The sequence below is a fragment of the Scyliorhinus torazame genome, chromosome 5 (genome assembly GCF_047496885.1).
Source record: "Scyliorhinus torazame isolate Kashiwa2021f chromosome 5, sScyTor2.1, whole genome shotgun sequence".
Lineage (NCBI taxonomy): Eukaryota > Metazoa > Chordata > Chondrichthyes > Carcharhiniformes > Scyliorhinidae > Scyliorhinus > Scyliorhinus torazame.
The window spans coordinates 300,849,108-300,869,959 of NC_092711.1; the positions used below are offsets into that span (position 1 = coordinate 300,849,108).

Here is a 20,852-nt window from a genome sequence, read left to right on the forward strand (position 1 = left end):
CCCCCACTATAATCAGACGTACCAGCCCTTTGCAGCATCAAACAGCAAAGCTCACGATCTTTTGCTGTGCCAACCTAAAGCCAGAGATGTCAACTTCCTCATTCATTGCCAGGTAGACATACTCTGGTCGGAAGTGCATTGCCTGGAAGTGTGTTGGAAGCAGATTCGTAACTTTCAAAATAGATTTGAATAAATACCTGAAGAGGATAGAACTGCAGGGCTATGGGGAGAGAGCAGTGGAGTGAGACTAATCAGATAGCTCTTTCAATGAGCCAGCACTAGCATGATGGGCCAAATGGTCTACATCCGTGCTGTACGTCTAGCTGCTTCAGACAGCAGAGTCCTTCTCAAGGTGATTCTTTCTGGTGACATGGAAGGCAAAGTGTGACCCGTGCCAAAGACCACCGAATCCTGTTGACCACGCTTGCATTGGGTCCAGCATTTTCACTTTGCCCAAGGACATCACTCAGCTATATTGGCAATCAGTACTGACCCCACACTGTTCACCAAGACAGACTCCTGACAGCAAACGAGATGTGTAGGAAGATGGAGAAAATGGTATAGGCATAGTGATCCTGGTGATACCAAATCCACCCAGCAGTATTAACAAGGCAAATTCAAAATCAAATGAACCAGATCACACTGCAAAACTAATTAGAATTGGAAGTGTTGTTACACTATTAAACTACACTCAAGGAAGGCTGAAGGGACAGATTCAAAGTAAACTGGATGAATACAAAGATGTCGACCGCTTCTTCATCAAGCAGGATTTGCATAAAGGATCAATTTTCCAATGTACTCCCATCTACAATGAGATATTAAAATGCTGACTAAATCAATTTCTTGGCTTTACAGTTTTCTAAGCTAACACTGCTCTATTGATCCATAGCGAGCGCCATAAAAGTAATATCTCAGTGTTATTTTCTCCCCTCAAAGTCGAGCAACAGAGGGTGGAAAGGAAGTTCCCGTCTAGGCTGTGCCTTGATATGTGAATAGGGTGGGAACGGAAGGATACAGACTCCGTAAGTGCAGATGCTTTTAGTTTAGGCAGGTACCATGGTCGGCGCAGGCTTGGAGGGCCAAAGGGCCTGTCCCTGTGCTGTATTGTTCTTTGTTCTTTGAGGTGTAATAACTCCAAATAGTTTTGCATTTTTCCATGTGCCTGATTTCCCAACAGCCACTCTCTCAATACCAGCAACTCACTATACATGACTCGTGGGTGCAAACCACCTCTTGACATTGGGTGTCACTTAGCAGAACAAAAACAATCCGAATAGACTTCAGTCTGACTGGTTTTAATCTTTCAACAATTGAAATTAGTCTCACACTTGTCGTACACTCTAAAGGATTTGCTCAAGTTTCACTTCTGAAGTTATTAATTGGTTGTCTGTTCCCTTCTCTGATGCATAAAACAAGCCCTAATCTGCACTGCTCTCATCAATGATAGAATCACAGAATGGTTACAGCACAGAAGGAGACCATTTGGCCCATCTGCCAGATCTCTGCAAGAGCAGCTCAGCTCACTGCTATCCACTGCCATTATCCAGACCCCTGCAACATTTCTCTCTCTTCGGGTGCCTATCCATTTCTCTTTTGAAGGAAGACTTCTGCCAAGCTCTCAGGCAGCGCATTGCGGATCCAAACCACTCACTGTGTAAAGTGAACTCTTTCTGCAAACCACCCTTGTTTAAGAAGCACTCATATTGCTGTTGCTTTGGGCACAATTTAATGGAAACGTGTTGGGCGCATTTAGTCGGGTATTTCCCGGTGCTGGCAGCACCTAGAATGACCCTGCTATTAAATGGGACTCTGTTTCATTTCTGGGCCTTGGCGAGGAACATCCCACTGAGACCACACTCAAGTCGCTTTTCCTGCACTAATGAGCCCCGATCTCTAGACACCCCACGGCGACCTGCAGACCCCCCCCAAATCCCCAACTTACCAATGAGTGGGGTCCTCGAGCCCCTTGCACACCACCTCACAGGGGCAGGGTACCCCTTGGCCCATTCCCCAGCATGGGCAAGATGCCTTTGGGCTCCTTGGCACTGCCACCATATGCAGCACCACCTGGGCGAATTGGCATTGCCAGGGTGGCACCCATGTGGCACTGACATGGTGCTCAGGTGGCATCAAGGATGCCAGGGTACCACCCTGTCCAGAGCCCAACCACCCAAGGGACACATTTCCACCCTTGCAAGACCTCGTTGCGTCCTGAGTTGGGCGCGTGGAGACCGACAGATTGCACCTGTTGTTTGCAAACCATCTTTAATCGGTGTCCTTTGGTTCCCAACTCTTCCATCAATGGGAACAGATTCCCCCCCCAGACCCATCTACTCTGTCCTGACCTCTTATGACTTTCACCACGTCCACAGTGTCTCAACTCCACCTGCTCTTCGCTCAGCTTTTCCAATCTTTCCTCCGGACTGAAGACTCTCATTCCTGGATCCATTCTCGTGAATCTTTTTTGCACCCTCGCAAAGCTTTCACATCCTCTCTAAAGTGTGGTGCCAAGAATTGGACACATTACTGCAGAATGACTGATTACACTAGCTTTTGGATGGACAAAGAAAAGAAAATTAGCTTTTCCCGCTTGTCTGAAGTCACAAAGCCTGTTTTTTTTAATTGAATTTGTTTCCCCATCAAGACTGAAAGATGTCAGGAAGTGGGGAATGAGTCAACTTCTAGAGCTTAAGTGAAATATGCAGAGTTTTAGCAAGGTAGCTAGATTGGAGAGAAAAAAATAAGAATAGCGAATGAGAAAAGGGGGAGAAGAAATATTCAAGGAAACAACAATAGAAATGAGGATTTATAATGTATTTTTTGGACAGAAGACTATCTGGAGATGTTTGTAAGAATTATAATCAGACAGAAATTGATGAAGAGCCAAAGGGGCAGATATTCAGAGTCTTGGCTAAAGGTTGCTGTGAAGGTCTTAAAGGAAAGGGGGAAGAGGAGAGGCAGAGACATGAATGGAGGGAATCCCAGGGTTTAGGGTTCAGGCGGCTGAATGCTCAGTTGTCAATGGTGAGACAAAGGGACGGGGAGGTGGGGGCCGAGGCCAGAGTTGATCAAACGTAGAGCTTTAAGAAAGTTATGGAGAAAGCTAGCGAGATAGGGTGGGAAATGGTCATTAAAGCATTTAACCAGGAAGACGAGGCATTAATTTTGAGGTAAAACAAAAACAGAAAGTGTTGGACAATCTCAACAGGTCTGACAGCATCTGTGGAGAGAGAAGGGAGCCAACGTTTTGAGTCTGGGTGATCTCTTTAGGGCGGTAAGGTAGCACAGTGGTTAGCACTGTTGCTTCACAGTGCCTGAGTCCAGGTTCAATTCCCGGCTTGGGTCACAGTCTGTGCGGAGTCTGCACGCTCTCCCCGTGTCTGCGTGCGTTTTCTCCGGGTGCTCTGGTTTCCTCCCACAAGTCCCGAAAGACGTGCTGTTAGGTAATTTGGATATTCTGAATTCTCCCTCTGTGTACCCGAACAGGCGCCAGAGTGTTGCTACTAGGGGCTTTTCACAGTAACTTCATTGCGGTGTTAATGTAAGTCTTCTTTTAACAATGAGAAAGATTATTATTACTTTGTGGAAGCTGAGAGGTGTTGAGAAATTTTGAGACCCGGCAGAGGTCTGTGAGCACAGGGTGAAAGATAGGGTTACAAACTACAGAGAGTTGGATGAGATGGAAGTTTATGAATGTAGGTCAGGCGAGGACTTGGGAGATGACAACAGGTTTAAGGGAGTTTGAAGGAAAATGGAGATTGGAGATGAGACGGTAATTTGCAAGGACAGAGGGATATGGCACAAGGCTTTTGAAAGTGAAGTGAGGGGGGGGGGCGCTCAGAACCCGAGATAATGAAAGCGTTCATGGTGTCCCTTAGTTCTGGCCACTCGGAAAGGAGAATCTGCAGTCTAGGGGAATGGCTTCATGAAATCAGGAGGGAGGTTTCATGAACAAGCTGAGCTGAAAGAGGCATGAGGCGAGGTGAGAGACAAAACCAGAGAAAGGTACAAGTTCACAGCTAGGTAGAGGAAAGAACCGGTGTTCGGTTTTATGAAAAACCAATAATAATTGATTGAAGGATTTATTGCAGCCTTCCACAGTTCAATATCTTCTTTTAACTGCAGCAATATGAAGATGGGCTGCTTTACGTGTGCAAATATAGCCATGCAATTTTCCTGGAACCAAGGATTAAAATAACAATGGAAACAACTGTTCTGAAGGACTGCTCTCTGCGGCACCAGAATAAATTAAGTTATCGGGAAAATTCAAATCCTTCTGGATGAACACTTTTGTCTTATAAAGAGCACTCGGAACCTGTGATGTATATCCTTCAGGGAGTCTGACAGAATAACGTTAAATGGAGCTATTAATTGTTGATTTCTGCCTGTTGCGAAACTGCAGTTGCCTTTCGAACCCTTCTCTTTTGCCATTTAAAACCAGTTTCATAGTCCAACAGTCTCTCTTGCAATAATCCAAAACTCTTACCTCATGTGTGAAATAACCTGAGATGCCCTGGAACAAACATCAGATCCATTGTCGTCTCTGGATTTAAAAGTATTTCCAAGCCATTTCAGAGCGCGATTAGTGTCAGTCATTTTAATACTATTACCAGACACAGAGGTATATTCATAGACAAATTTGGAAACAACAGTAAAAAATGCAGTCAGCTGTCCAAGCTGGCTCAAATAAATCTGACGATGCTGAGAGCTAAGCAGACAATTTGCAGGTTAGGTTCCTTTCAATCGGCTTTCCTTACAGTCCCCACCCTGGGTGTGTTTTCTGACAGCGCAGGCAACTCGCCACTGGCCACCAGCGGGATCTTCCAGTCCCATTGATATCTGCATCGCTTTTGTGGTGTTCGCTGGCTGCGCACCGGGGAATCGGCTGCTGTAGGGGAGGTGCTATTGGCTGGACTGGAAGATCCCACCGGTGGGAACGGTCAGAAATCCATCCCATAGAGTCATTGATGGAAGCCAGTCGTTTGACCAAACGTGCCAATGCTAATCACGTGTTCCCATTGGTTAAGTCATTCCATTCTTGCTGTCCCAATAGAGGTGTTTGGCATGATCATGTGTCGAAATATGCAGCGTGGTAGCATAGTGATTAGCACAATTGCTTCACAGGCTCCAGGGTCCCAAATTTCATTCCCGGCTTGGGTCACTGCCTGTGCGGAGTCTCTATGTTCTCCCGTGTGTGCGTGGGTTTCCTCCGGGTGCTCCAGTTTCCTCCCACTATCCAAAGATGTGCACGTTGGGTGGATTGGCCATGGTAAATTGCCCTTAGTGTCCAAAAGTGCCCTGAGTGTTGGGTGGGGTTACTGGGTTATGGGGATAGGGTGGAGCTGTGGGCTTGGGTAGGGTGCTCTTTCCAAGAGCCGGTGCGGATTCGATGGGCCGAATGGCCTCCTTCTGCACTGTAAATTCTATGATTCTATGAAACAGCATCAGAGGTTCCAGGGAGCAAATTTACACCGGCAGCTGAAACCTTCCATTTGCCAGAACCTCACTGGCGATCCCACTGGTCAGTGAGTGAACATGGGCTGTTTGTCCGACATTTACACACACTTTAAACCGGATTCATTCAGAGCCGTTCCAGCACCGTTTCTTCTACATCACCCTGGGCTCTGCTTACCACCTCCCCCCTCTCACACACCTGCCCCCTTGCATTGCTCACCCTCACAATTGTCATGTGAGAGTACCTTTAAGAAATGGGTGTTTATAAATAGGTGTGTATATAAATAGCTGTTGTGAGAGTACCTTTAAGACATGACTGTTTACTACTGCAGTGATGTCAGAGAGTGGGTGGAGCTGGGCTGCCTGTCAGCTTTTTACTTTTGTTTTAGGTTGTTTGCTGCAGGGTGTGTTTTAGTTTCATTTTCAGTGTTGGAGCTGAAGCCAGACCAAGCAGGTGTACTGCTGTTCTCCCTGCCATCAAAAGACTATCTCTTGATCATTTGGTGAATTCAGAATTATAAATGTTTTCAGCAGTGAATGTGAATGTAATGTGCTTCTGATGAAAGGTGTTTTAAGTCTTATGGATGTTAAAAGGAAAGCTAAAAGTATTACTTAGTGTATTCTTTGGGAGTCGTATTTGAATTGATGATTGCTAAGATGTTCACTGTATGTTTTAAAAAGGTTAACTTGAGTTCATAGAATAAACATTGTTTTGCTTTAAAAAATACTTTTCCATTTCTGCTGTACCACACCTGTAGAGTGGGCCGTGTGCTCCCCATACCACAATCTAGTAAAAGTTGTGGGTCAGGTGGAGTCCATGATACACTTTGGGGTTCTCTAAACCCTGGCCCATAACAAATTGGGGGCTCAAGGGAGATAAAAGTCTATCTATTGGATTGGCTTAGTGAACTTAAAGACAGTGAGGGGTGAGCATATTGTGGTTGCTTTTCAGGTGTGGTCTTCTAGTTTAAGTAGGGAGTGTATTGTGGACAATGGCTCTTTCAGAGTCTCTGAAGTTTTTGGGGGTGGAGACGGTCACACGCAGTGCCTTATGGACAGAGACTAAAAGCAGACTGTTAGATTTGGCAAAAACATTGCAGTTAACATTACCTGACAAAATGCGAAAAGATGAGGTAATTGTGGCGGTGGCTAAGCATTTAAAGTTGCCTGAGCTACAGTTTGACTCATTGGAAATGGCAAAAATTCAGTTACAACTTAAACAAATGGAACATGAGGACAAATTAAAGCAGCTTGAATACGAAAGAGATAGAGGAAAAAGAAAGAGAGAGAGAAAGAGAGAGAGAGGAAAAAAAAGAGAGAGAGAGGAAAAAGAAAAGGAGAGAGAGAAGAAGGAGAAAAGAATAGCCCTACCAGAACAAAGAGAAAGAGAAAAGGAGATACAGATCAGGGAAAAAGATAAAGATAGAGAATTTGAACTTCAGAAAATGGCCATGAAACATGACAGTCAGTTAAAATTGGCAGACGTAAAGGGAAACGTACAGTTGGATGATAGGGATGAGGATAGTGAAAAAGAGCGTCAAAGTCGAAGGCTTGGTGGGAATCTATTTAAATATGTCCAAGCATTGCCAAGGTTTGACGAGAAGGAGGTAGAAGCCTTTTTCATGTCATTTGAGAAGGTAGCTAAACAAATGAAATGGCCACAGGACATGTGGGTATTACTGATTCAAACAAAGCTGGTAGACAGAGCTAATGAAGTGTTTGCATCACTACCAGAGGAGGTATCTGGGAAGTATGAGGAGGTGAAAAAATCCATCTTAGGTACATATGAACTAGTGCCTGAAGCCTACAGACAAAGGTTTAGAAATTTAAGGAAAGAATTTGGTCAAACATACATGGAATTTGAAAGGTTCAAACAGAGTAATTTTGATAGGTGGATAAGGGCTTTGAAAATAGACTAAACGTATGAAGCTCTCAGAGAAATTATGCTTTTTGAGGAGTTTAAAAATTCAATTCTTGATGTAGTGAGAACTCATGTGGAAGAGCAGAGGGTTTAAACTGCGAGATTAGCAGCAGAAGTGGAGATGATTATGAATTAGTTCATAAATCAAAGCTTGGTTTCCAACATCAGTTTCAGCCTGTGAGGGATAGAAACTGGGGACATGAGAAATACTCAAGTGGTAAAGGTAAAGGTGATCTGATGGGAGATAATAAGGAAAGTGTACCTCAGATTAAAAAGGAAATCTAGGAGGGTGGAAAAGAAATGAAATGTTTCAAATGTTTTCACTGTAATAAACTAGGCCATGTAAAGTCACAGTGTTGGTGGTTGAAGAAAAGCACTGGGAAGGCTGATGTAGTAAAACAGGATAAGACAGCGGGGTTTGTTAAAGTGGTAAAGGAAAGCCCAAGTGAAGCGAAGGATATGCAAAAGATTGTACAACCTGATCAAGAGGTGATTGATAAGAAGGTTCCAGATCTCTTTCAATAATTTATTTCTGTGGGTAAAGTTTACTCATGTGTATCAGGAGGAACAGGTAAAGAAGTCACAATTTTAAGAGATACGGGAGCTAGTCAATCTTTAATGGTAAGAGATGAGGAGTTATGTAGCTTGGGAAGAATGTTGCCAGAAAAAGTGGTAATATGTGGAATTCAGGGTGAGAGGAGTAGTCTTCCATTATATAAGGTAAGGTTGGAAAGTCCAGTGAAGAGTGGTGAAGTGGTAGTAGGAGTAATAGAGAAATTATCTTGTCCAGGAATACAGTTTATCTTGGGTAACGATATAGCTGGATCGCAAGTGGGAGTGATGCCTACTGTGGTTGATAAGCCAGTGGAAAATCAGACAACTGAAGTGTTGAAGGACGAATATCCTGTGATTTTTCCGAATTGTGGAGTAACAAGGTCGCAAAGTCACAGCTTAAGACAAGAGGAGAAATCAAAGAGTGAAGATGAAGTTGAAGTGCAATTATCAGAAACGATTTTTGATCAGATGGTTGAAAAAGAACAAGAACAGGTGGAGAGTGAAGTGGATATTTTTAGTTCAGGAAAACTGGCGGAGTTACAACAGAAAGATATAGAAATAAAACGGATGTATCAGAATGCATATACGGAAGAGGAATCTGAGTGTATACTAGAGTGTTATTACCATAAAAGTGATGTCTTGATGAGAAAATGGAGACCTTTACATATGCAGGCGGATGAAAGTTCATCAAGTAGTATTGCCGGTAGGGTACAGAAAGGAGGTGTTGCGAGTTGCACATGAGGTACCAGCGGGAGGTCATTTGGGAATAAGGAAAACGCAAGCTAAAATACAAAAACATTTCTATTGGCCTGGACTACATAAAGATGTAGTTAAATTTTGTCAATCATGTCACACATGCCAAGTCATAGGGAAACCTCAAACAGTGATAAAACCAGCACCCTTAATACCCATTCCAGCATTTGAGGAACCTTTTACACGGGTCCTAATTGATTGCATATGACCGCTTCGTAAAACAAAAAGTGTGAATCAATATCTTTTGACTGTAATGGATGTGGCTACTAGGTTTGCAGAGGCCATTCCAGTACGTAATATTACAGCTAAAACGATTGTGGAGGAGTTCCTTAAATTCTTTACTAGATATGGACTACCCACAGAAATACAATCGGATCAAGGGATCAAATTTTACCTCAAGGTTATTCAAAGAAGTTATGAATAGCTTAGGAATAAAACAATTTAAATCAACTGCGTTCCATCCAGAATCGCAGGGAGCATTAGAAAGTTGGCATCAGACATTAAAGACAATGTTGAGGGCTTATTGTCACGATTATCCAGAGGATTGTGATAAAGGAATTCCATTCGTACTGTTTGCAATTAGGGATGCTCCTAATGAGTCAACCAAATTTAGTCCTTTTGAACTAATTTTTGGTCATGAGCTAAGTGGATCACTTAAATTGATTAAGGAAAAATTGGTGAGTGAGAAATCGGAAATTACATTATTGGATTATGTGTCAAATTTTAGGGAACGATTAAATAGAGCAGGCGAATTGGCTAGACAACATTTAAAATTGCGCAAAATGTGATGAAACGGGTGGCGGACAAGAAATCCAAAGTTCGTAGTTTTGCCAGCGGATATAAAGTTTTACTGTTGTTACCAGTGGTGGGGGAACCTTTAAAAGCAAGGTTTTGTGGGCCTTATCAGATTGAAAGGAAATTAAGTGAGGTGAATTATGTGGTAAAAACGCCGGATAGAAGGAAAACTCACCGAGCGTGTCATGTGAATATGCTTAAAAGGTACTTTGAAAGGGAAGGAGAGGAAAAGGAGGAGGTTTTAATGATTCTAGCTCAAAGTGACGAACCAAATCCAGATGACTGTGAATTTGACATACCTCAAATTAAATTGGAAAATGAGGATGTTCTTAAAAATTGGGATAAATTGTTGAGTAACCTTCCAGAGGAAAAACGGACTGACCTGGAGTAATTGATATCACGTGGGCAAGTTTGTGGAGATAAATTGGGAAGTACTAAAATGGCTATACATGATTAAGATGTGGGAAATGCTGTTCCAATCAAACAACATCCATACAGTCTTAACCCTTTAAAATTGGCACAGGTTAACAAAGAGATTAAGAGTATGCTTAAAAATGGTATAATTGAAGTGGGTTGCAGCCAATAGAGCTCACCCATAGTGATGGTACCAAAACCTGGCAGGTACCTTTATCCGAAAGGGCGAAGGAGATTTCAGCTTTTGTGACTCCAGATGGTATATACCAATTCAAAGTTATGCCATTTGGCATGAAAAACGCACCAGCAACATTTCAACGGTGAACTAACAAAGTCGTTTCAGGATTACCCAATTGTGCGGTATACATCGACGATCTGGTAATTTTCAGCCAGACATGGACAGAACATTTGAAACATCTGATGGAGTTATTCGATCGACTTCAGGAGGCGGGTTTGTTGATAAACCTAGCCAAACGTGAATTTGGAAAAGCCCAAGTCACATTCCTTGGCCATACAATCGGATAGGGTCGAATGGTCACAAGGGATGTGAAACCAACAGTTATTGTGGAGTTTCCGATACCGTCAAGACGAAGGGAAATAATGCGATTTCTTGGCATGAGTGGATTTGATCGAACATTTGTGCAAAAGCTTTGTAGCGTGATTGCTCCACTGATAGACTTGCTGAAGAAACGTCGAAAATTTCAGTGGACAGCGGACTTTCAACAGGCATTTGATTGCCTGAAAGCTGTGATAACCAATGTTCCTGTATTGGAGAATTGCAAGGGACTCTGTGATCAGATTGAACTAAAGTATCTGACTTATAAGAGAAATGCCGAGGCGTAGAGAAATGGATGGATCGTGCAGAGGCCTTCTTGTTCAAAGACTGTCAATTGAGAAGGATTTCAGTTGGAGGAAGAATCGAAAAGGATTTCAGTTGGAGGAAGAACAAAAATGGACTATATTATTGTACCTGTTTGCGTGTGTTTTTTGAAACGAAAATGTATATTTACTGTGTGCTTTTCTTAAAGGATAGTGAAAAGGTGAAAAATGAAGCCATCTTGAAGTTGATGGTTTGTTTGTTTTTCTTGGGGGGGTGGTGTCATGTGAGAGTACCTTTAAGAAATGGGTGTTTATAAATGGGTGTGTATATAAATATCTGTAGTGAGAATACCTTTAAGAATTGAGTGTTTATTACTGCAGTGATGTCAGAGAGTGGCTGGAGCTGGGCTGTCTGTCCGCTTTATACTTTTGTTTTAGGCTGTTTGCTGCAGGGTGTGTTTTTGTTTTGTTTTCAGTGTTGGAGCTGAAGTCAGACGAAGCAGGCGAACTGCTGTTCTCTCTGCCATCAAAAGACTATCTCTTGATCATTTGGTGAATTCAGAATTATAAATGTTCTCAGTAGTGAATGTGAACCTAATGTGCTTCTGGTGAAAGATGTTTTAAGTCTTATGGATGTTAAAAGGAAAGCTTAAAGCATTACTTAGTGTTGTATTCTTTGGGGGTTGTATTTGAATTAATGGTTGCTAAGATGTTCACTGTATGTTTTAAAAAGGTTAACTTGAGTTCATAGAATAAACATTGTTTTGCTTTAAAAAATACTTTTCCATTTCTGCTGTACCACACCTGTAGAGTGGGCCGTGTGCTCCCCATACCACAATCTATTAAAAGTTGTGGGTCAGGTGAACTCCATGAAACACTTTGGGGTTCTCTAAACCCTGGCCCATAACACTATCAAAACTGCTGAACACCCCCATTCACTGCTGGCTGTAGCGAGCAAAGTCAGGGGTGAATGGGAAGGGGGAGTGGGAGCGGAGGCTAGAATTTAAAAAAAGGAGACAGATACATTTATAAGCCACGTAATTTACCATTTACCAGACGTCAAGGTGCATTTATTTAGTTTGTGATGGGTGAGAGAAGGCCCGGAGGGAGAGAGGGGTGTGGAGAACTGTTCCGCGTCATCCAGACTCACGACACCTCATTGATGGATCCATGTCGCAGTGCGTCAGAAAGTCCCAAAGTCTCAGCTCAAAAAGGCAAGGCTGCAGTTTCAAAAACTGTCAGCAGGGGACATTCCTACTCCACTGCTGCCCAGAGGATCCGGGCCTACATCTGTTCCTAAGCAAATGTCTTTCTTGAAACTAATATACATCAGGCAAGACTAGAGAAATATAAAAGATTTCAGGTGACAGTCACCGTTTTGAAGGCAGTACCCCTGCAATCTGCCTTTTAAGCTTCTTAGATGTGGAGATTGTTTCCAAAAAGTGAGTGCTGATAATCTGGGCTGTGCTGGCTGAAATGGTGGTGGAAGTGGATTAAATAGTAATTTTCAAGAAGAGACTTGAATACATACTGGAGAAGAAAGGAATTGCACATCTATGGAGAAAGGGTGTGCGGGGAGGGGTGTCAAGTGGTTTGAATTGGATAGCTCTTTCAAAGAGGCAGCACAGGTGGAATGGGCAGAGTGGCCTCCTGCTGCACGGTTAAGGTTTTATGACGTAACACACCAGCAACCTTTAAACTATTAATAAAAGATGGACAAATATATCCCTTCTGGCAACGTGTAGTCGTCAATGGGGGTGCAATATCGACAGCATCGTTCTTCACTCAGTGTGAGGTAAGGCCTCTTACCTGAGGTAGTGCTTCAGTGCGCTGGTGATTGTTTTTATATCCCACTCCGTGTTCTGGAGATCAGCATCACCAGGGTGATTTGGATCTAACAGGGGAAAAAAAATAAAAGAAACCACAATCATTGTAAAGGTTAATCAGTAAGGGCAGTTTAATAAGCTCAGGGGCACTTTGATCTGTTGTTCCTCATTTTGTAAAGTGCTCACAGTTTTCACATGCAAGCAGGGCATCGCATATTGAGACGGGGCACATCTCCTTAGTGCAAGAGCTTCCCAGGCCCAGTGTATTTGGAATGGCCTGTTACGAAAAAACATTCCCTCAATCCCGTGCGGCCTAATGCTTTGCCACATGATTTTTCCTCTCGTACTTTCACATCAAAGTTTTTACTCCCTTCCCAATTTTCTGTCATCCAATCTTGGGAGGTGTGGGTAACCCTCTGGCACCTCATCCCAAACGGGCATGGCCCCCATCAGTCCAAATAACAAGTGGTGGACGCCCGCAGGTTTCCTGAGGGCAAAAAGGGCAGTGTACAGTTCAGTGCGATTTCCACTGACTTCATCGCCGCACCTTGGATTATATATTAGGGGGAGATGATGATGTGGCGGTAATGTCCCTGGACTGGTAATGCACTGGGTTCAAATCCCATAACCGCAGCTGGTGAAATTTTAATTCAGTTAATAAATCTGGAATATAAAGCTCGTCTCAGTAATGGTGACCATGGCAACTATCAACCAACTGTTGTAAACATCCATCTGGTTTCCATTTAGGGAATGAAATCTGTCATCTTCACTCAGTCTACACAGGACTTCAGATCCACAGCAGTATGATTGACTCTTAAGTTCCCTCTGAAATGACCGAGTAAGCCATTCAGTTCAAGGGATATAAGGGATGGACAACAAATACCGGCCTCACAAGCGGCGCCCACATCGCAGGAATATTTTTTTTTTTAAATTTGGTACTGTTTTAAATATTATTGATTATTTCAGTGAACAAACTGACTTGCTGAATGTCCTGAAATTGTTGGAATCCTTTAATGTGTAGGTTGTGGACTGGCGTGGCAATATTAGGAACCAATTTCTTTTTAAATGAATGTACGACAATCAAAACCTACTTCAACACAAGGTAGGTTTTCATCTGTCTGCCAATGGCGCCTGTGTCATTATGGCACGGTAGCACAGTGGGCGGCACGGTAGCACAGTGGTTAGCACTGTAGCTTCACATCGCAAGGGTCCCAGGTTCGATTCCCAGCTTGGGTCACTGTCTGTGCGGAGTCTGCACGTTCTCCCTGTGTCTGTGTGGATTTCCTCCGGTGCTCCAGTTTCCTCCCACAAGTCCCGAAAGACGTGCTGTTAGGTGAATTGGACATTCTGAATTCTCCCTCTGTGTACCCGAACAGGCGCCGGAATATGGTGGCTCGGGGCTTTTCACAGTAACTTCATTGCAGTGTTAATGTAAGCATACTTGTGACAATAATAACGATTATTAATTGTCAAAGTCCTAAGCTCCGGAACTCCTTCCCAAAACCTCTTCACCTCTCTTTATTCCTCGAAATGTACCCTTTATGACCAAGTACCTGTAGTAATATCTCCTAATCTGGTTCGGTGTCAAATTCTTCCTGCTAAAACACGTCAGGAGGTTTCATACTTAAATGACAAAATCGCAACATAAATGCAAGGATTGCACCGTCTTTAATACACTGCAGCAGAATGCATCATTCCTGCCTAGAGTCCAGACCTTCTTCATCAGGTTTTCCTTGCAAATTCTCAGACGTGGCCCCACCTCACCTTTTTTTTTTAAAATATAAATGCGGATCATAACAAAACAGTGAATAAGAGAAAAGGGAATAGAACTGGAATTAATTAACGTTAAGATTTGTTTTTTGAATAACACTCCAGCCCCTGCCAAAGGCCAGACTGAGAGTGTTGGAGAATTTGAATTGTAAAGTTCACCAATCACCTCAGGCTCCTCCAACCACTTATGTGGCTCGGAGAAAAAAGAAATCGGGAAAATTCATCACCTTGGAACTTTTAACAGAAGCAGCGTGAGTGGCCAAGTGTACGAGAGGCAGCCAAACCCGACACCCTCCACACCCCATCCCCACCACAGGACATCGGAGATAAAATCCCAAAGATCGGTGTATTGCCAGTTCCCGACACTGGGGTGTAGATGGTACCCAGCCCAGTCCAATTCCCCAGAACAGGAGGTGCAGTAATGACAAGTGAGTGAGCGTCAACGGGCAGCAACTTTCTTGTTAAATTGCGTTCTCACCGAAATACTGAGATAGTAGCTTCTGGACTTGGAGATTGCTGCCGACAGTTCTGTAAACACCTTCTGTGGTGATTCCTGTAAAGAGCAAATCCAAATTCAATGTTTCATTAAGATAGGGCTGAACATTAAAAATCAGTATCCTTTTTCACAACTTTAATCCCTCAGATGAGATAATTGTATTCACCAAGATAAAAAGGAAGCTTATTCTTGTAGTGATCTCTGTATGAAGCAATACATGATCTCTGTATGAAGCAATACATGATCAGGCTATGTTAAGCATGTACAGGCAATTGAACACTAGATGGCCACACTATTAGGACCTATATAAATGTTTTCCCGCTCTTTCCTACAGGAATGTGTGTCAGGATTGCAGAGAGAAGGGAAGTGAGAAAGCTGGAAAGAAGAAGTTATTAGTTATCAGAGTATTATATCATATAATTTAATAAGTTTATTCTACAGTTGTTTGTTTGTTTTACTGGTTCAGTATTAAGTAAAAAGAACTCACAAGATTATTTTATATTACTCAATAAATTACTTTTTAATCATTGGAAGATTACGGCTATATTTCAACAACTCAGCTAGATAAAAAGAGTAATATATATATATATATTACACATCGTAATATAACAATTCTTTAATGGAGGAATGGAATGGTAGGAAGCAGGATTGGAGGATTCATGCTCAAGCCTGGTATAAATCTAGCTCTTGGAGCGAGTTAAGTGGGTGATGCAGTGGGTTAGTGTTGGGTTGGTTGAGGACCTATGCGAGGGACAGGAAAAATCTGCACAATGGGCTCCTTTCACATTCTAACACGGGCTTGACATTCGATTGGGGTTTATTAATAATGGGAACAAAATGCTCATTTTCCCACCTTTGGTCTCCACAGCATTAATACATCTCTTCACAAACTTTAAGCCAAGTTCATTCAGTTGCACTGTGCAAGAAAAGAATTAAAACCAGTGAGGATTCACGATTAGTCTCATGATTTAATCTCCAGTGCAGAATTTCAAAATGGTCAAAAGTAAACAAAAAAGACTGGGTTACATACTTTGCTCTGGTTTTGCATTCGGCGTGATGTAGATCTGGAAATCAGAAGCAGAGAGACAATAGTTGGTTAACTCAGGTAAGATTCTCCCGTAACATATTAATATCTCCCCACCATCTCCTCTCACAAGGATGGAATTGCCTGGTATAGTCCAGGATTCCTAATCATTAGCCTGAACAATGCGAGCTGGCAGCTTGTGTGACTGGAGAACTCTATCCTCAAATTATGACTCTTTCTAGCTTGGATCATTGTATAGCAATGAAGACCTAGACGTCCAGCTTCCCTAACCAATGCCATTTTTCACAAAACATCACCAGCTGTGATCAACGTCAAAGCTGGGACATTGGAACTGGAGTAAGCCATTCAGCCCCTCTAATCTGGACTTTGGGTGTGGAAAAGAGTCTTTTCAGCACTGGTTGAGTGGCAGCATAGGGTTCAGTGATGATAAAAGCAGTTACTGTCTGCAGACAGACATAACTAGCATCATACAGAACATTCTCGAAGTGATCAAAGTAACAAAAAGGGAAGGACCCAGAAATGTGCTGGAACACAGCCTACTACATCCACGGGGCGCTTTAAAGCATTTCATGACCAACTTTTAAACAACAGCCAATTTCCACACAGCAAGATCCCACAAAACGCAACAAGAAAATCTGCTTTTGGTACGAGTTCAGGGAGGATTATACACTGTGACACGGACAACAATATGGGAGGTGGTGGCACAGTGGTATTGTCGCTGGACTAGTAATCCAGAGAACCAGAGCAATCCACGCCTGATTGTAGAATTTAAAATCAATAAAGGGCAGCACGGTGGCACAGTGGTTAGCATTGCTGCCTACGGTGCTGAGGATCCGGGTTCGAATCCCGGCCCTGGGTCACTGTCCGTGTGGAGTTTGCACATTCTCCCAGTGTTTGCGTGGGTTTCACCCCCACAACCCAAAAGATGTGCAGGATAGGTGGATTGGCCACACTAAATTGCCCCTTAATTGGAAAAAATAATTGGGTACTCTAAAATTTTTTTTTTTTTTTTTTTTTTAAATCATCTGGGATGACCATGAATCGATTGTTGTAAAAAGCCAACTGGTTCACTAATCCCCTTAAATTTCATAGATTTCATAGAATTTACAGTGCAGAAGGAGGCCATTCGGCCCATCGAGTCTGCACCAGCCCTTGGAAAGAGCACCCTACTTAAGCCCACACCTTCACCCTATCCCCATAACCCAGTAACCCCACCTAACCTTTCCGGACACTAAGGGCAATTTAGCATGGCCAATCCACCTAAACTGCCCATCTTTGGACTGTGGGGGGAAACCAGAGCACCCGGGGGAAGCCCACGCACACACGGGGAGAACGTGCAGACTCCGCACAGACGGAGATTTCCAAGCCGGGAATCGAACCTGGGACCCTGAAGTTGTGAAGCAATAGTGCTAGCCACTGTGCTACCATGCTGCCCCTTAGGGAAGAATACCTGCCGTCCTTACCTGGTCTGACCTACATGTGACTCCGGACTCACAGCAATGTGGTTGACTACATGGCCTAGCAAGCCAAGCTGTATTTAACCAATACAAAGCCAGAGGAAAGAAGCTGGACAGACCACCCGGCATTGACCCAGGCATTGGACAACGGTAAACCCAGCCCTATCGACCCAACAACATCCTCCTCACTAACGTCTGGGGGCTTGTGTCAGAATTGAGAGAGCTGTCTCACAGACTTATCACGTAACAGCCTGACATAGTCATAATCAAGGAATCATACCTTACTGACATTTTCACAAACACCGCCATCACCAATGCTATTCCATCAGCAGGACAGACCCAACAGAGATTAAAATTATTTCCCCTGGTGGAGAATTCTAGAACCAGGGTACATAGATTCAAGACACGTGGCAGAAGGTGTAGAGGGGACATGATGAAAAACCTTTTAACCCAGAGGTAGTGGGAGTCTGGAATTCACTGCCCGGGTTAGTGCTGGAGGCAGAGATCTTTTTAAAGGTACCTGGATCTGCACCTTAAGTACTGTAAGCTCAAGGCTCTGGACTGGAGAAAGGTGGGTTTAGAAAGGGTACCTGGGTGTCCTAGGGCTGGTATGGCCAAGATGGGTCAAATGGCCTCTTTCTGTGCTGTAACTGGCAGCACGGTAGCATTGTGGATAGCACAATTGCTTCACAGCTCCAGGGTCCCAGGTTCGATTCCGGCTTGGGTCACTGTCTGTGCGGAGTCTGCACGTTCTCCTAGTGTGTGCATGGGTTTCCTCCGGGTGCTCCAGATTCCTCCCACAGTCCAAAGATGTGCAGGTTAGGTGGATTGGCCATGATAAATTGCCCATAGTGTTGGGTGGGGTTACTGGGTTATGGGGATAGGGTGGGGGTCTGGGCTTGGGTGGGGTGATCTTTCCAAGAGCCGGTGCAGACTCGATGGGCCAAATGGCCTCCTTCTGCACTGTAAATCCTATGAAAAAAAAAATCTATGAATATGATTCTAGGTGATGACACTGTTGTATATAGTCGGGAGAGAGTTGCCCTGGAAGTCCTCAACGTCAACTCTGGGCTCCATGAAGTTTCATCGCACACGGTCAAACATGGGCATGGAAACCTCGTGCCGATTACCTCATACCGTCCACCATGATGGATCAGTACTCCTCCATATTGAACACCACTTGGAGGAAGCACTGAGGGTGCCAAGAGCGTAGAATGTGCTCTGGGTAGAGGACTTCAATATCCATCAGCTCGAGTTACTCGGTAGTACCACCACAGACCAAGCTGGCTGAGTCCTAAAGGACATAGCTACTAGACTGGGACTGGGGCAGGTAGTGGAACCAACAAGAGGGGAAAACATGCTGGACCTCATTCTCACCAACTGTCTGCTGCAGATGCATCTGTCCATGACAGTATCGGTAGAAGTGACCACTGCACAGTCTTTGTCACATTGAGGATACTCTGTATTGTGTTATGTGGCACGGCCACCATGCTAAATGGGATAGACTTCAAACAGATCAAGCAATTCAAACATCCATGTACTCAACTACAATATCTGTGACCTCTTGGCTCAGCATGTCCCCTATACTAACATTACCACCAACCCAGGGAATCAACCCTGGTTCAATGACGAGAGCAGGAGGGCAGGTCAGAAGTAACTCGAGGCATACCTAAAAATGAGATGTCAACCTGAAGCTACAACACAGGACTACCTGCCAACCAGCAAAAGCAGCCAAGTGTTAGACAGAAATAAGCAATCCAAGAACCAAGGATTAGATCCAAGCTCTGCAGTCCTGCCACATCCAGCCGTGAATGGTGGGCAACACACTGGAGGAGGCAGCTCCACACACATCCCATCCTCAATGATGGAGGAGCCCTGCATAGCTGCACAAACATTTGCAACAATCTTCAGCCAGAAGTGTCGAGTGGATGATCCAGTCTTCGGCCAATTCGATTCACTCCATGTGATATCAAGAAACAGCTGAAGGCACTGGATACTGCAAAGGCTATTTTGGCCAGGACAATATTCTGGCAATAGTTCTGAAGGCTTGTGTTGCAGAACTTGCCATGCCCCTAGCCAAGCTGTTCCAGTACAGCTACAACACTGGCATTTACCTGGCAATCTGGAAAATTGCCCAGGTAATTGGCCCAGTTGACAAATTCAACCGAGCCAATTACTGCCCCATCAGCCTACCTTTGATCATCAGTGAAGTAAAGGAAGGTGTCATTAACAGTGCTATCAAACGGCAATTACTCAGCAATAACCTGCTCACGGACACTCAGTTTGAGTTCCACCAGGGTCACTCAGCTCCTGACCTTATTACAGTCTTGGTTCAAACATGGGCAAGAAAGACCGGAATCCAAAGGTGAGATGAGAGTGACTGCCCATGACATCAAGGCAGCATTTGACCGAGTATGGCATCAAGGAACCCGAGCTACATTGGAGCCAATGGGAATCAGGGACAAAACTCTCCGCTGGTTGGAGTCATTCCTGGCACAAAGGAAGATGGTTGTGATGGTTGGAGGTCAATCATCTCAGCTCCAAATCACTCGCACAGGTTGCGAAAAATTGGGAAGATTCTGGGCGGGAGAGTTCGCGGTTTTAGCCAGGATAGTGGAGGAGGAGGTGGACCCGGACCCTTTGGTGGCGATATTTGGGGTTTCAGAGAAGCCGGAGCTCATGGAGAGGACGATGTCATGGCCTTCGCCTCTCTGATTGCACGGCGGTGAATTTTGCTGGAGTGGCGGTCGGCATCGCCACCGGGGGTAGGGGCTTGGTTGGGTGACCTGTACGACTTCCTGCGATTAGAGAAGATAAAGTATGAGTTAAAGGGCTCCTCAGGGGGATTTGTGGAAAGGTGGAGATGTTTGTGCCGATGTTTGAGGGGCTGTTTGCCGCGGGGGAGGTGGGGGGTGAAAAAGGGGAAAATTCTGTACAGACTGTATAGTTGATTGTTGGGAAGTATGTTTCCCGGGGTGTTTATTCGCTGTAACCTGTTTTGATACATATTTGTAATAAAATACATTTTTTTAAAACATCATCTCAGCTCCAGGACATCACAGCAGGAGTTCTTGTGGATCAGTCGCTGAAAGTAAGCGTGCAGATACAGCAGGCAGTAAAGAAGGCAAATGGTTTGTTGGCCTTCATAGTGAGAGGACTTGAGTAAACAAACAGAGATGTTTTATTGCAATTGTATAGGGGCATTGGTGAGGTCACACCTGGAGTTTTGGTGTCCTTATCTGAGGAAGGATGTTCTTGCTATGGAGGGAGTGCAGCGAAGGTTTACCAGGCTGATTCCTGGGATGGCGGGACTGTCATTTGATGAGAGACTAAGTTGGTTAGGATTATATTCATTGGAGTTTAGAAGTGCGAGAGGGGATCTCAAAGAAACTTATACAATTCTAACAGGATTAGACAGGGTAGATTCAGAAAGAATGTTCCCGTTGGTGTGGGAGTCCAGAACTATGGGTCATAGTTTGAGGATAAGGGGTAAGCCTTTTAGGACTGAGGTGAGAAGAAACTTCTTCACCAGTCAGTGGTGAATTTG

At 44.0% G+C, this 20,852-nt stretch overlaps 1 protein-coding gene across 1 annotated transcript in view; it reads right to left on the reverse strand.

The window, feature by feature from the left end:
• Positions 1-20,852, reverse strand: part of ophn1 (oligophrenin 1) — a 230,177-nt gene that overhangs the window by 79,797 nt on the left and 129,528 nt on the right. Inside the window, exons 12-15 of the mRNA XM_072505810.1 lie at positions 15,834-15,867; positions 15,657-15,719; positions 14,786-14,860; positions 12,521-12,605 (exon numbers count right to left, since the gene is read on the reverse strand). Of these exons, the coding sequence (XP_072361911.1) occupies positions 12,521-12,605; positions 14,786-14,860; positions 15,657-15,719; positions 15,834-15,867 (257 nt within the window). The remainder of the gene's footprint in view (positions 1-12,520; positions 12,606-14,785; positions 14,861-15,656; positions 15,720-15,833; positions 15,868-20,852) is intronic.